The sequence below is a fragment of the Camelus bactrianus genome, chromosome 1, assembly GCF_048773025.1.
Source record: "Camelus bactrianus isolate YW-2024 breed Bactrian camel chromosome 1, ASM4877302v1, whole genome shotgun sequence".
NCBI lineage: Eukaryota > Metazoa > Chordata > Mammalia > Artiodactyla > Camelidae > Camelus > Camelus bactrianus.
Genome location: NC_133539.1, coordinates 119,979,676 through 119,993,136, shown reverse-complemented (window position 1 = coordinate 119,993,136; position 13,461 = coordinate 119,979,676). Strand labels below are relative to the sequence as shown.

Here is a 13,461-nt window from a genome sequence, read left to right as displayed (position 1 = left end):
CCACGCAGATTTGCACTTAATAACCTGTGCACACTTATAGTTTTATTTCCAGTTCAAGTCAATAAACTGTCCTTCTGATTTATAAATCAGCATCTTATAAATTTGGTTGGTATGAGTCCATCCCCGAGAGACCAAATGTCTTTTTGCTACGTTGGCAAACTTGAATATCTGATCTTATCAACAAAGAGCCCGTTTCTCGGGTGTTTTGGGGAGAGGGAGGCCTTCTCCAGGAGCTTTTCGCCGCATGCCAGGCCTGATGACATCTTTGAACACAACAGGTATGGTCCTGCCATCCAGAGTGGGGACATTCACTGTACAGCCACACAGAGCCTCCCAAAGAGTGATCCTGGCTGGGCAAATGACGTCAGAGCCATCTCTCTTAAAGACATTGTGTGGCTTCTCCTTTAAAACAAAGACAATGTCGGCTGGAATGTTGTTGGAGGTCTGGTCTCCTTCCTTGGGGAAGGTGATTTTGGTTCCATCTTTCCACCCCCTGCTTCACTTCGATGGTCAAGATTTTGTCTTCTTTGCAAATGCTCTTTCCATCGGGGTTCAGCCGCTTATGAGAGATTTTCATGTTCTTGTTACAGCCGCTCTAGATCTCAAGTGAGACCCTAAGGTCGTGGGTGGCAGGGGGATCTTGCTGCTTTTGGGTGGACTCTTGGGCAGGACGGGAGCAGCCAAAGTTCATGTTGGTGAAGCCACCCATGTCCATGGGGAAGCCAGAGAACGGGTCATCAATGTCCATGCCTTCCTCCCGGCTGCGCTGCCCAAAAAAAGGTGTCAAAGGGATTCCGGCCACCGAAGAACTCAGCAAACACGGCATGAGGGACTCCACAGAATGTGTAGTGAAAGAGATACAGTTAGCAGCACCGCTGCTCCCGCCGCTGGGGCCACCGTCTTTCAGGCCTTCCTCCCTGTAGCCGTCCGAGGCCTCGCGCTTGCGCCGGTCGTTGTACACGTCCTAGACCTTGGCGATCTCCTTGAACCTCTCCTTGGCACAGGGCTCCTTGTTCTTGTCTGGGCGGTAACGCAGCGCCTGGCGGCGGTAGGCCCTCTTGATCTCCCAGTCCGACGCACGTCTGGTAATAGTCCTTGCCCGTTGCCCTCCCCTCCCCCTCCCCTCCCCCTCCCCCTCTCCCCCACTGCCTGCAGCCCGCCGCCCAGCTGTGGCGGTCCCCTGGTCCCGGACTCCAATATATGTATTTTTTATAGTGAGAATGTTGACACTGCTGCTATTCCAAAAAGCTTATGCAGCCAGAAGGCAGATTTATCAACCTGAATGAGTGGTGTGACCAAAAGGGTGATGTCCCAGAGGAAGTGACACTGAGAAAATGTCACAGTGAAAGAACTCTCAAGGATATTTGAAAGTGCAAAGGATAAAATATTGGAGGCTGATCTAAACTTAGCAAGGACACGACAGTTTGCCAAGACATAGAAAAGACGCTCTGAAGGGCATGCTGTTCAAACTGCTCTCAACAACAGTTTTATAGAGATAAAATATTTCATCAATGTTTCTGTTTTAAACAACCATCTAGTAAATAAATATTAGTTTTTATTTTTAAATTATCCCTTTACATTTACAACTGAAAGTAAAAGTTTTTAATGTTTTGGCAAGGTATTTTACAGAACAGTTGTAATTTATCCCATTGATTAGTAAGACTGCTTTGCACCGTTCTAGTTTGCACGGTCAATTTTAGGCTCCTGAACTACCGTGCAAAGTGAGGACTGCCTGTCTGTGGGTAAAACAAGAAGAAATCCAAAATGGCAGCACTACACTAATGCTTTGGCAATGCAAGTGTATTTTAAAGCGTGATTGGGGTTAGAAAAAAGATAAAAGATGCAATAATATTGCAGACCCATCTGCCAATGCACACCTACAACTCACATAGCTATTTCAAAAGTGTGTGACACATCTGAGACACAGGCGATCTGGGTATTTCTCTACCTGAAGGATGAGAGCATGAAAAGGACAGGATGGAGAGCAGGTGTGAATCCCTAGGTACCATCTCATCCCTGGAAAACATGGCGGCCAACATCAAACTATCTTGACATTTGCTTCCTTAAGGAAGGAGTCTCCACCTATTACAAGGCTACTGGCTGCAGGTCTGTCAGGACTCTTGCTGGGCATTTCTCTCGGCTCTGCCTTCTGCTTGCATTTTGGCTCTATTTCAGGCTGGCGCCAAATCACGACAGCTGTACCGGGCACGGCATCCAAACGCCACGCTGTCCAGAGACAGATAGGGGCTGTCTGTTTCAGAATCTCCTTCTCAGGCATAAGGGGAGGCCCTCCAGCCCATTGACCAGAACTGGACCACATGGCCACTGTATCAGTCAGGGTTCAGCATGGACAACAAAAGCCATTCTATGCATTCCAGATATAAAGGACTCAACACAGAATTGGGGCATACACGTCTCCTGGGAGAGCCAGAGGGAGCAGAGTTCAGAAACTCTATCCTCAACGATCAGAGGAGTTGACCCTGAAACACCTAAGTGTGTATGTAATTCCGCAAGTTTGTGCCAGGAAGCTGCTGACAGTCTCTCATCTGCCTACCTATCCAGCTCCAACCATCTCCAGAGGAATAACACCGCCCTCTTTGCAAATCTTGCCCCGGATTCCTCTTATGAGCAATAATCTGAAACAGGCAGAGATGGTGACTCTGGGAAGCATGGTTCCTGGACTTAGAAGGGAATGATAGTGGAACCACACTGCTGGCTGCAGACAACCCAGCACACCCATCCCTACACCAGCCCCAGCAGAGGGAACAGGACACGGTGACCGGCTTAGGCCATCAGGACCTCCCGTTAATCCTGGGAGTGGGGTCAAGTCACGCTCAAGGAGGACTGACACCCATCCCCACTCCCAAACCAGTGCTGGACCAGGAAGGAAAAGGAGGAAAGGGGCTGGTGAGACAACTAGCCGCACCCACCACGTGCTGCCCACACCATGATTGTCATTTGCTTTGCAAATAAACATATCAGCGACCAAAGTAGCTAGCCATATATTTTAAAGAAATGTGCTCTGTAACATTCACCATGCATACCTGTTATTACCCACAAGGTACAGTCTCCTGTAGGCAGCTCAAATCCCTTGCTAAATTGTAAAATTACAGTCAGCTGATTGGTAATGGATAGCGTTAGTGCATTCAGCCAAAAGTTAAAGCTCCTTTTAGAAAATTCCTCCATTAGCTCTTCTCTCTCCAGGTAACTGGGCAGATTTATTTGTCTGCTGCTTCTTTATTTGCTTTCCCAGCACCTCGAGCATATCCTTGATTTAGTGAGCTTATTTCTACGACTCCAGTTTACAAGATCAAAACCAAAAACAGACTCACAGACATAGAAAACAAATTGTGGTTACCTAAGGGGAAAGGGCGGGGGAGAGGTTAAATTAGGGGCTGGGGATTAACAGACACACACTTCTGCGTATGATAAAATAAACAACAAGGTCCTACTGCACAGCACAGGGAACTATATTCAGTACCTTGTAACAACCTACAATGGAAAAGTATATGAAAAGTAAAAATATATATGCATGTGCATATAAAAGTAAATCACTTTGCTGTACACCTGAAACTAACATTGTAAGTCAACTACACTACAATAAAAAAATTTTTTAAAAATTTACAAGACCGACCATCCCCCTTCCTGCAGCTTATCTTTCTGATCTCCACTGGGCTGTTGTTTTCCATCCCAGTTAAGGCCATTCCAGTTTCCTCAGAGACTGGGGTTGGTGGGGGGCAGTTTTCCCCCGGGAAAAGGAAAGCTGGTGGCTGTGAAGCCATCTGGGGGCCCAAGAAAAGAATGCAAATTTCAAGGATGTTAATTGCTGATTTTCTCACCCAGGCTGTTTACCGTAAATCCTTTTTGTAAGAAAGGACTGAGGACCAGCCTTTTTTTTTTTTTTTTTTTTTTTTTTTTGCAGGGGGGCGGGGGCTGTGGAGCTGGGTAATCTGGGAGAGTTATGTATGTGCAGGTGCCAGGGAGTGGCTTCTGTTCTAGAAGGGCCTCAGCATTTCCTCCCACATGACTCCTCCAATATGCAAGCTGCATATATATTTATAACTCTGCTAAAAAAGTGAACTTTATTAGCAGAGATAACTGTCATCATTCAAGCAACTGCATCCTGTAAAGGCAGCAGGATAATATATGTTCCGTCCTCACCTGCAAGTGGAGGGGAATTATGAGTCGCTACCTGGACATAAACAAGGAAGGAGGTGGGGCTAGAGTTGCCTGCCCCTGGGGGGAACCTGAGGGGCCTGCAGAACATGTCCAAATACTTCTCTCAGGGAGTTGGTCTGTCCTCAGGGTCAGGACTTCATCATGCATTTTTGCATCCCAGCATCTTGGAATCTGAAAAACATATGTATATGTATATATATGTATAACTGGATCACTTTGCTGCACACCTGAAACTAACACTGTAAATCATTGTTAGCGATTGGAGGAGCCTTCCATCAATGTTTGTTGAGTGAATGACTGAATGAAACGGTCCCTGGAACGTGCAATGGTGCCTGAATTGTTCTCTGCGTGTGTACTTCTCCCCTTCCTGTTCCAACATGTATGCTAAAGCAGCGGAGCCATAGCTGTGCAACTGGAGAGCCCCACTCACCATCACTGTCAGACGGGGGTGCTCCAAGCCGATGGCTCTCACCCTAGGCGGCACCTTAGAGTCACTTCGAGGGTGTATGGAAATCCCAGTGCTCAGGCCTAGACCTCAGACCAGAGGTTAAAATCAGAATCTCCCAAGCCCAGGCCCAGGCATGGCATCTAAGCCCCAGGGTTGAGAACCACAGCTCTAAGCGGGCACGGAGGCTGCCCTGGCTCAGGAACTGGGGACCTGGATGACATTGCTTGGTACAAAACGGTGCCAGTGCCACGTTCCCGGGGCCCAGGTGCAGATGGAAAAGAAGTACTTCTGACGGGACTTAGGAATTTGTTTTTGTGCCCCTCTGGAATTTGAGGAGGGGAGGGTGTATCACATGTCTTGGGAATGCAGAACCCTTCACACAACAAAATGATGCCATGCTGGGAAGAGACAGGGAGCCACTGGGTCTCTCTCCTGCCCTGGTTAGTGACCCCTCTCCAGCCTCCAGGCCACCACACACGTGGGCTTGGAGCTTGCTGCCCTGCTGCCCCGCTGCCTCAGTCCCTGCCCCCACCCCCACCCCAGGTCTCTCTGGTGACCTCATACCGCCCTGGGGGAAGGTTGGGGAGAGGTGGGTCACAGCTGTTTTGGTTTGGAGCCATCTTTTGGGGAGGGGGCCGCTGAGCTGTGACTCAGGAAATTCTAAGTCGCCACACGTAGCAGCGAGTGTGCGTGTCCGTGGGAGGTGAGGAAGGCAAACAGAGGGCTGAGAACCATGCCAGGAACCTGCCGGCTGGATCATCAGAACTGCCTATAAATAACCAAGGGAGCGGCGAACGTGCTGGCGAAGTTATTTTGTAAAACGGTACAGAGGCAGAATCAGGGCTTCCCTTGAGCAAATCTTCAAGCTGGTCCAGGAGACGGAGCCCAAGTACAGAATACCTGTCTGGCGGTGGGACCTGATAGAAACAATTTCTCCAGAGAACTGAAAGCTACTCTCGCAGATGCCAAGAAACCCGACCTTTCAATTGCGCAAGGCACCTTCTTCTCCCGTGGGTGTTATCTTCTCCCCAGAGGCAGTGAACCACATGCATAGTCACTGATCGGCTTTTAGAGGTCCAGGAAGCAAACCCAGACTTCCCCTGAATCGCCCTTCTCATGAAGCCTCAGGCCAGACCCCAAGACAGGCCGTGGGGCCCCGGCTGAAGGCCAGCAGTCTTGCTCCCCTGGGTACGGACCAGGCCTCCAGTGCGTGGACTTCATGACAACTCTTCCCCTGGCTTTGAGCCCTTTCAGGCAGCCACACGCCTAGATACATTCTGAGTAGATACTGTTACTGCAAGTCTGGCCTGGGTAGAGGGTACTGAAATGAGAGTATGATCGTTTCTCTTACCGTTCTGAAAATCGACTTCAGTTTTTTTGAACATCTTCCAAAGACTCATAAAATGGCTCCTATTTCATGGCTTGAGAATACACCATGGAGAAACAGCTCAGGAAAGTAACTGAAAATCATCCACACCCAAGTGTGTTCTCGTTTCTCCAACTATTTAGTGCACAGTCCTCTTCTGCCCTGGGACCCTAGCCATGGCAGTGGTGACGTATTGAGTGGCAGATTTATTTTAACTTATTTTTGATTTTTCTTTTGGGGGGGGCGGGTAATTAGATTGGTTGGTTGATTGATTGATTGATTTAATGGAGGTACTGTGAATTGAACCCAGGACCTCATGCATGTTAAGCACGTGTTCTACCACTGAGCTATACCCTCCCTGTTAGTGGCACATTTAAAGTAAAACATCATACCATTCGTCCCACAATCAGCTCTTATGAGACTTACATCATCATAGACCTTTAAGGAAAGAAAAGAAAAAAAACCAACCTGTGTGTTGTGGAAAATTTTGTGCAAAACCCTGTGTACCTGACTCCGTTGTGAAACTCCCCCACGCCTAGTAGTTTAGAGGTGTGGGTGAAATTAAGCCCACTGCTAAATCAAGCTCTTCTACTCGGTGCATTGCTGAGCCTGCGAAGGGAGTGGGATGCTGTCAGAGCCGCCACATCAAGACCTGACGAGGAGAGGGAGCAGCAGATCTCTGCCTGCTGCGGAGATGCGACAGGCAGGGGAGGCAGCCCTGTAGGCCTCCCCAGGCCCTGTGCTGAGGGCCCCGTGATTATTACCCAGAAGGACAAATGCGGTTCACAGTTACAGCTTCGTGTCATTAAGGAAAGTCTACAATGATGGCCACGTGGCTTTTTTGCCCCAAGGCAGAGAAGTGTGTAATACATTTCAGAAAGCTTTACATCAAAGAATGGTTAGGTAAAGCTCGTTTGACGTTTCTGTAATGAGAGGCAACTTTATCATAGCTCTGTAGTTGTAGTTTGACTAACAAAACCATCAGCAAATATGTAAGCAAATAAACACTCTTGATGGAAAAAAAAAAGGATGGTTAGGCATGGACATTTAAAATGGTAAATTCGAATTATCTGGGAAAACCACTGAGGCAGATTCTCCAACTGCAATTAAAAGGATGGGGAATGAAAAGGAAAAGAAACCAAGTGTTCAGTTCCAGCTGTGTTACTAACCAGCTATGGGTCTGGAGCTCAGCTGTCTTACCCTTCACCTGGAAAGGGGCCTTGATTTACGCTGTCTGGTTTGGTGCTACACACGGCTATTTACGTTTAAATTAATTAAAAATAAATAAGATTAAAGATTCAGTTCCCCAGACACATTCCAAGTGCTCGATAGCTTGCAGGAGGTGAGCGGGTACTGGATTGGAAAGTGCAGGTATAAAGCATCGCACAGAGATCAATTGGTCTGCCCTGACCTAGCTCCTGAGGAGAAGATAGGTTTCATCTCTAGTGCCACTGTCTACGGCTGGATGGTGGTGATGGAAAATGGCCCGGGCTGTCGGCTTAGGCTGGGAGCCATCCCTGCCCTCTCTGAGAGCTGCTCTTTCCTTCTCTTCTCTCTCTCTCTCTCTCTCTCTCAGGAATCTGATGCTGAGATTCAGATGCAGTCTCTAACCGTGGGTGCTTTGAGTGGCCACATGACCTCAAGCAGATTGGAGACACAGAGAAAGCCTGACTGCCAGGAGAAACAGTGAGTCAAGCAGGCAGAAACACACAGACATGAGGGACAGAGTCTTGATGGCTTTCTGGTTCCTGGTGCCTGAGATCTCACTGCAATCTTGCATTTGAATTTTGGAGGACACCCTTGTGTGTTTGTATGAACTTCCTCCTTATTTGGCTCAAGCTGGCTCCAGTTGGTTTCTATTACTTGTAATGGAAGAAACTGCTATCTAAACCAGGAGTAGTTTCTGAGAATGGAGAACTCCGAAGCTCTATTCAGACTCTGCAGAAGACAGTGATTGATTGATGATGTCTGCCATGGGCACAGGTTGGGGGAGTTTGAGCATCTGTGCTAAATATCTGCCAACCCCTGATTCATCAGTGTCTGAGAAGAGCTTCAGCTCTCAAATTCCTTTTGTTTCCCTGGTGAATACTTATGTTTTTTCTGATAATGCTGGATGAATAAACTATTTTGTTTAATTTCCTAATGTTTACTATTAACTGTTTCCATTGCTGAAATAAAGCACGGTAAGACCGTAGAGAGGTAATAAGCTGGAGCTATTAAGCATCTCTAAGCTTTACATAAAACGTGAGCTCTAAATCCAATACCTTTCAGCAAAATGTAATTTTTAGTAATACCAGCCAAATTTCCTAAAGCTGGTATCCTATAGGTTTTTTTTTTTAAACTATCACAAGACTGAAAAAAATCTAAACAATGTCAGATGTATCAGGCAGTCAAGTGCAATTAATCTAAAATAGTTTCTTTTGATCTAAAGAAATTTAACCAAGATTTGCTTGCTTAATGATTATAATGTGTTATGTTAGATGCAGTGAACTTCTCCCATATGACAGTTTTGATCATGCATATGAAAATGAAGGCAGGAAATTAACTGAAAACAGCTATAAGTGTGGGACCAGAGGCAACAGCTATGAGAATGCAGAGATAAAGCAAGGTTTTATAACTAGCCAGGGAGAGCCCAAGACTAAACCAGTGAGTCCAGAGACAGGTAAGAATGTGTGGATCAAGACGCACACAGATAACACGGGTCAGAATGCAAGGCCACAGATCAAAATTATTCAGGGTGAGTGCAGGAAAGACCTCCCTTGATTGCTTAAGACCAGGGTGGTATGGAAAAATTAGGAGTGAAGCAATTTTTTCTCCTCCACTGCAAGGCTTTTACCAAGGGGCCTCTTACTAAACATTCTCCCTCCATACCATTGTGGTGGACAAACCCACTTACACGGCCTGGATAATCTCTTTTCTTTGAGTGTGGGTGGGACCTGGGGCTTGCTCCAGAACACAGCAAAGGTGAATGATGATGTTATTATAGACACACATAGTTCTGTTTTGCTAGTCATGCATTAGACAGACTCTGGTTACTTCCTTAAAGGAGTAACTGTCGTGTCATGAGAGGACCTATGGAGGAGGCCACGTGGCAAGGTACTTGGGGTGGCCTCAGCAGGTGGGCCTTAGCAGCCCCCAGTGACAGCCAGCAAGAAAACAAGCCCTCGACCCTACAACCACAAAGAGGTGAACTCCGCCAACAACCCAAAGGGGCTTGGAAGCCGATCTTACCCCAGTGGAGCTTCTGATGAGACTACAGCCCTGAGCACCTGGATCGCAGCCGTGTGAGACCCTGAGTTTAGCTCTGCCCGGAGTTCTGCCCTATAGAAACCATGAGATAAAAATGTAGGTTGTTACAAGTTTCTAAGTTTTCAGTAATTTGTCACGCAGCAACAGAAAATGAACACGCTCATTTCAAGCACGGTCTATTACGGTAGTTTTCGAGCCTTTCTTTTAGCTGCAGAGACCTATATTTAAGCAAAAAGCACATGTAGGCACCCAGTGTCTCCAACACATACAAGCAGAGATGCTTCATTTGTGGCTGGGGAGAGGGGGAGATGCCATGGATCCCTTACTGGCTGGTTCTTCTGAATTTATGATGACCCAAGAGGAAACTCTGTAGAGGAAAGTCTGTAAATCAGGAAATAAATTGAGGAGAGAAGATGAGATTGCTGGTCCTCAGGCTACAGGGAAGAGATGTAGCCAGGTGACCTTCCATGATGGGGGCAGTGGATGGTGGACACACTGCCCAGAATTCTCACATTTCTTTACTGTTTCTGGTCGCCCCTCCCCTCCCCTGGCTTCAGTATGTTTTGCCTTCAACAGTCCATAGCTGTAACTCCTCTTCTCGGCACTCTCTTTGGGCAACTGGAGCTCTTCCCCAGTTTAGCAAGTAGTTTATGTCCCCTGCTGAGGAGGCCTTTGTCCAAGGACCGAGGGGTGGGGGACTGTGAAAACCAACCTGTGAAGCATAACTTATGCACCAGAATTTTCCACCTGGATCATACCCCCTGCGGGACTGCTGAAATCCCACCGGCCCAGCTTCCCCGCCTCCCTGTCTTGCTTCCCCCACTTCCTTTGGGCGCCTCCTGGGAGCACTTCCTTAATAATTGCTTTGCACAGGAATCCTCATTTCAGTGTCTTCTTTCTGGGAAACTTGAGACATGGGGATTTCCTGAGAGGATATATGGGCAACTGAGACATCTCAACATCTTCAAGATTCAGTGTTTGTTTCCAAGTCCCTTTTTTGGTCACATTTCCACCTGGGCTCCAGGGCCCTACCTGACCCCCGTGGTCCTCACACTGATTTTTTATTATGTATGTAACTTAGAATTTTCCAGTAGCTTTAAAAATGTATAGTGTTTTAAAGTGGTTTCTTACTTTAAAAATATATCATAAGAAGATTCTTACTTTTAAAATATACAAGTTTTAAGAACACTTAACAGATTAATTTTAATAACATTTTATTTAACAAAGTAAATCAAAATATTATTTCAAGAGGTAACCCAGACTAAAATGTGAGTGATATCTTTTACATTATTATTATTTTTAATTGAGGTATAGTCAGTTTACAATGTTGTGTCAATTTCTGGTGTGCAGCACAGTGCTTCAGTCATACATGAATATACATATATTCATTTTCATATTCTTTTTCACTGTAAGTTACTACAAGATATTGAATATTGTTCCCTGTGCTATATGATATAAACTTGTTTATCTATTTTTTATATAGTAGTTAGTATCTGCAAATCTCGAACTCCCACTTTATCTCTTCCCAAACCCTTTCCCCCTAATAACCGTAAATTTGTTTTCCATGTCTGTAAATCTGTTCCTGTTTTGTAAATAAGTTCATTCGTGTCTTTTTTTTATTTTAAAATGCTAGATCTTGGGGATCTGGTGTACATTTTTTTACATGTATAGCATATCCCAATTTGGACACTAAATTTTCTATTGGAAATCCTTGACCTGTATTCAGATTTCATAAATTTCACAACTGAAAAAAAAGTTGATGTACACATCCAAGTTGTTCCAAACACGCTTGATAGTTTTCCAATAACTGAACTGTGCATCAGTTTTTAAAATTCAACTTAAGTGAAATTAGCTGTTCAGTGTTTCAGTTGCACCAGCCACATTTCCAGGGCTCAGCAGTCCCCTGTAGCCAGCAGCTACCATTCTGGGCAGCTTAGTTTTAGACCCTCATCCCCATCCATTGGACTTGGTGCTGGGGCCCCTGTGGACTGATGGAAGCGGGGAGGAGACCCCAGTGTGAGTTCTTGTTGGGTTGGTGTCAAGATGGTGAGCACTGGGGAGCGTGAACACAGGAGCCTTGCCCTGCCACTCATCCATGAATCTCAAGAGCACTGCCTTAGGTCAGGTTCCCAGCAAGCAGAGCCTGGGACAGTTTCAGGGGCACCTAGTTTACCGAGGGACACCCTGGAAAGAAGCCTGTGAGTGAGCGGGGGAAGCAGGAGGTGACCTCAGGTACATTTGAGACTTGGCCGGGTCCATGGGGACTCTAGAATGTAAGTTGCAGTATGGAGCTGTCCCACCTTGAGGCTAGGGGACCAGGATCTGTGCCCTGTGTCCATCAGTCATCGGCCGCTTGGGGTCAGAGTGGGAGTGACACATCTCCAAATTCTCCTGGTGAGACATCTCATCCAATAGCAATTGTCCAAAGAAAGTCACAGGCAGAAGCTTTTGGCCACTGCTCTTGCAGCAGCTGTGGACTGCCCGGTGAGGGAGATTTGGACAGGATGCCAACAGCCTGCAGCGACCTATGAGGAGCAGCTCAGGCCAGGACCGGAGCACTTTATGACCATCTGCCATTTTGGCTCAAGCCTTGGTGTGGAATCACAGTGAGCAGGGCGGGACGCTGTGCAGCCACCAGGGCTCCCATGCAGAGAGACCCGGGCTCTGGAATCCTAATAGGTCAGCACTCTCACGGGCCCTTCCTTCCTGGGTGGACATCAGAGCTCAGCCTTCTGCATCACACTTGGATGGCAAGGAAGGGTGAGAAGAAGGAAAAGCAAAGAGGCCAAGTCCCCCAGGGGAGGTGGAAACCCTAATGGCATGGCTTAGGATGAAGCGACCCCTTTTTCTTCATTCATTCACCTAAGGAAGATTCAGTTGAGTCCTTACACTGGGCCCAGATTCCAAGATTCCAAGGAGCAGTTCTAAGGCCGTTTTGAGCACTGGCAACAGGACTAAACAAGGTGGTGCGGTAGGGTTTCTGGTGCCCACGAGAAGTGTCAGGCCAGGGGAGGTGGGACTTGGGGAGAGTCTAGGTCAGCGGGGAGTGCTGAGAACTATAGCAACAGCCCCTAGCAAGTTGGCCAGGGGCTCCGAGAAAAGAGCTGAGGTCAGTTTGGGGCACCTGCCAAGTGGCTGTGTCTGGGGAGGCAAGATAAGGTCAGAGTTCCAGAGAGAAGGGCTCAGGCAGATGGAGCCTGGGCACAGAGGCCTGGCAGCGAAGGAAGGCAACGATAACATAGCTAGCACCTGTGACTTGCCAGGCCCTTTGGATGCATTTAATCCTCACAATAACCCTGCAAGGTAAGAACGAAGTTCAGAAAGATGGAAACAGTGCTCCCTAAACTTTAATGAGCATACCAGTCACCTGGGGATTGGGTTCCACTGCAGATTGTGATGCAGCAGTTCTGAGGGGAGGGGGCCCAAGACCGTACATTTCTGACAAGCTCCACTGATGCTGGGAGTTCTGGTCCAGAGACCCTCCTCTGAGTTTCAAGAGGTTAAAACTCTCACCGCAAAGTCAGTTACCATGAAGGAAAAGGTAGGGAATGAATGTCAGGAAAAACAAAAATAGTCTAGTCGGAGAGTCTAGGCTCCCAAACTGAAGCAGGGCCACGGACTGTGGAACGTGGCCGCCTGCCCTCCTGGGTGTGGGCAGGTGTGAGCAGGGAGGTGGGCTGGGCCCACTCTGGATGCCTGGGAGGTGGGGGGCCTCTGACAGTTCTCTGGGGTGACTGATTCACTTCAATGCATCTGACACAGTGTATTTCTTTAAATTGATTTACAATGTTGTGTTAGTTTCTGGTGTCCAGCATAGAGATTCAGATACACACACACACACACACACACACACACACACACACACACACACAAACACACACACACACGTTCCTTTTCATATTCTTTTTCATTATAGGCTATTACAAGGTATTGAATATAGTTTCCTGTGCTGTACAGCAGGACCTTGTCATTTATCTACTTTATACATAATAGTATCTGCAAATCCCAAACTCCCAGTTTATCCATCGCCTTCATCCCTTCCCGCCCTGGTAACCATAAGTTTGTTTTCTGTGTGAGTTTGTTTCTGTTTTGTAAACATGTTCATTTGTGTCTTCTTTTTTAGATTCCACATATAAGTGATATCTTATGGTATTTTTCTTTCTCTTTCTGGCTTACTTCACTTAGTATGATGATCTCAGGTCCATCCACGTTACTGCAA

At 47.0% G+C, this 13,461-nt stretch overlaps 1 protein-coding gene and 1 pseudogene across 1 annotated transcript in view; both read right to left on the bottom strand.

Annotated features, from left to right (window-relative positions):
- The window catches only part of ANKRD28 (ankyrin repeat domain 28), a 221,600-nt gene that overhangs the window by 170,317 nt on the left and 37,822 nt on the right, over positions 1-13,461 (bottom strand). The window contains exon 3 of the mRNA XM_074372036.1: positions 9,225-9,314. Within this exon, the coding sequence (XP_074228137.1) occupies positions 9,225-9,314 (90 nt within the window). The remainder of the gene's footprint in view (positions 1-9,224; positions 9,315-13,461) is intronic.
- LOC105077633 (dnaJ homolog subfamily B member 1 pseudogene) lies at positions 178-2,278 on the bottom strand (annotated as a pseudogene).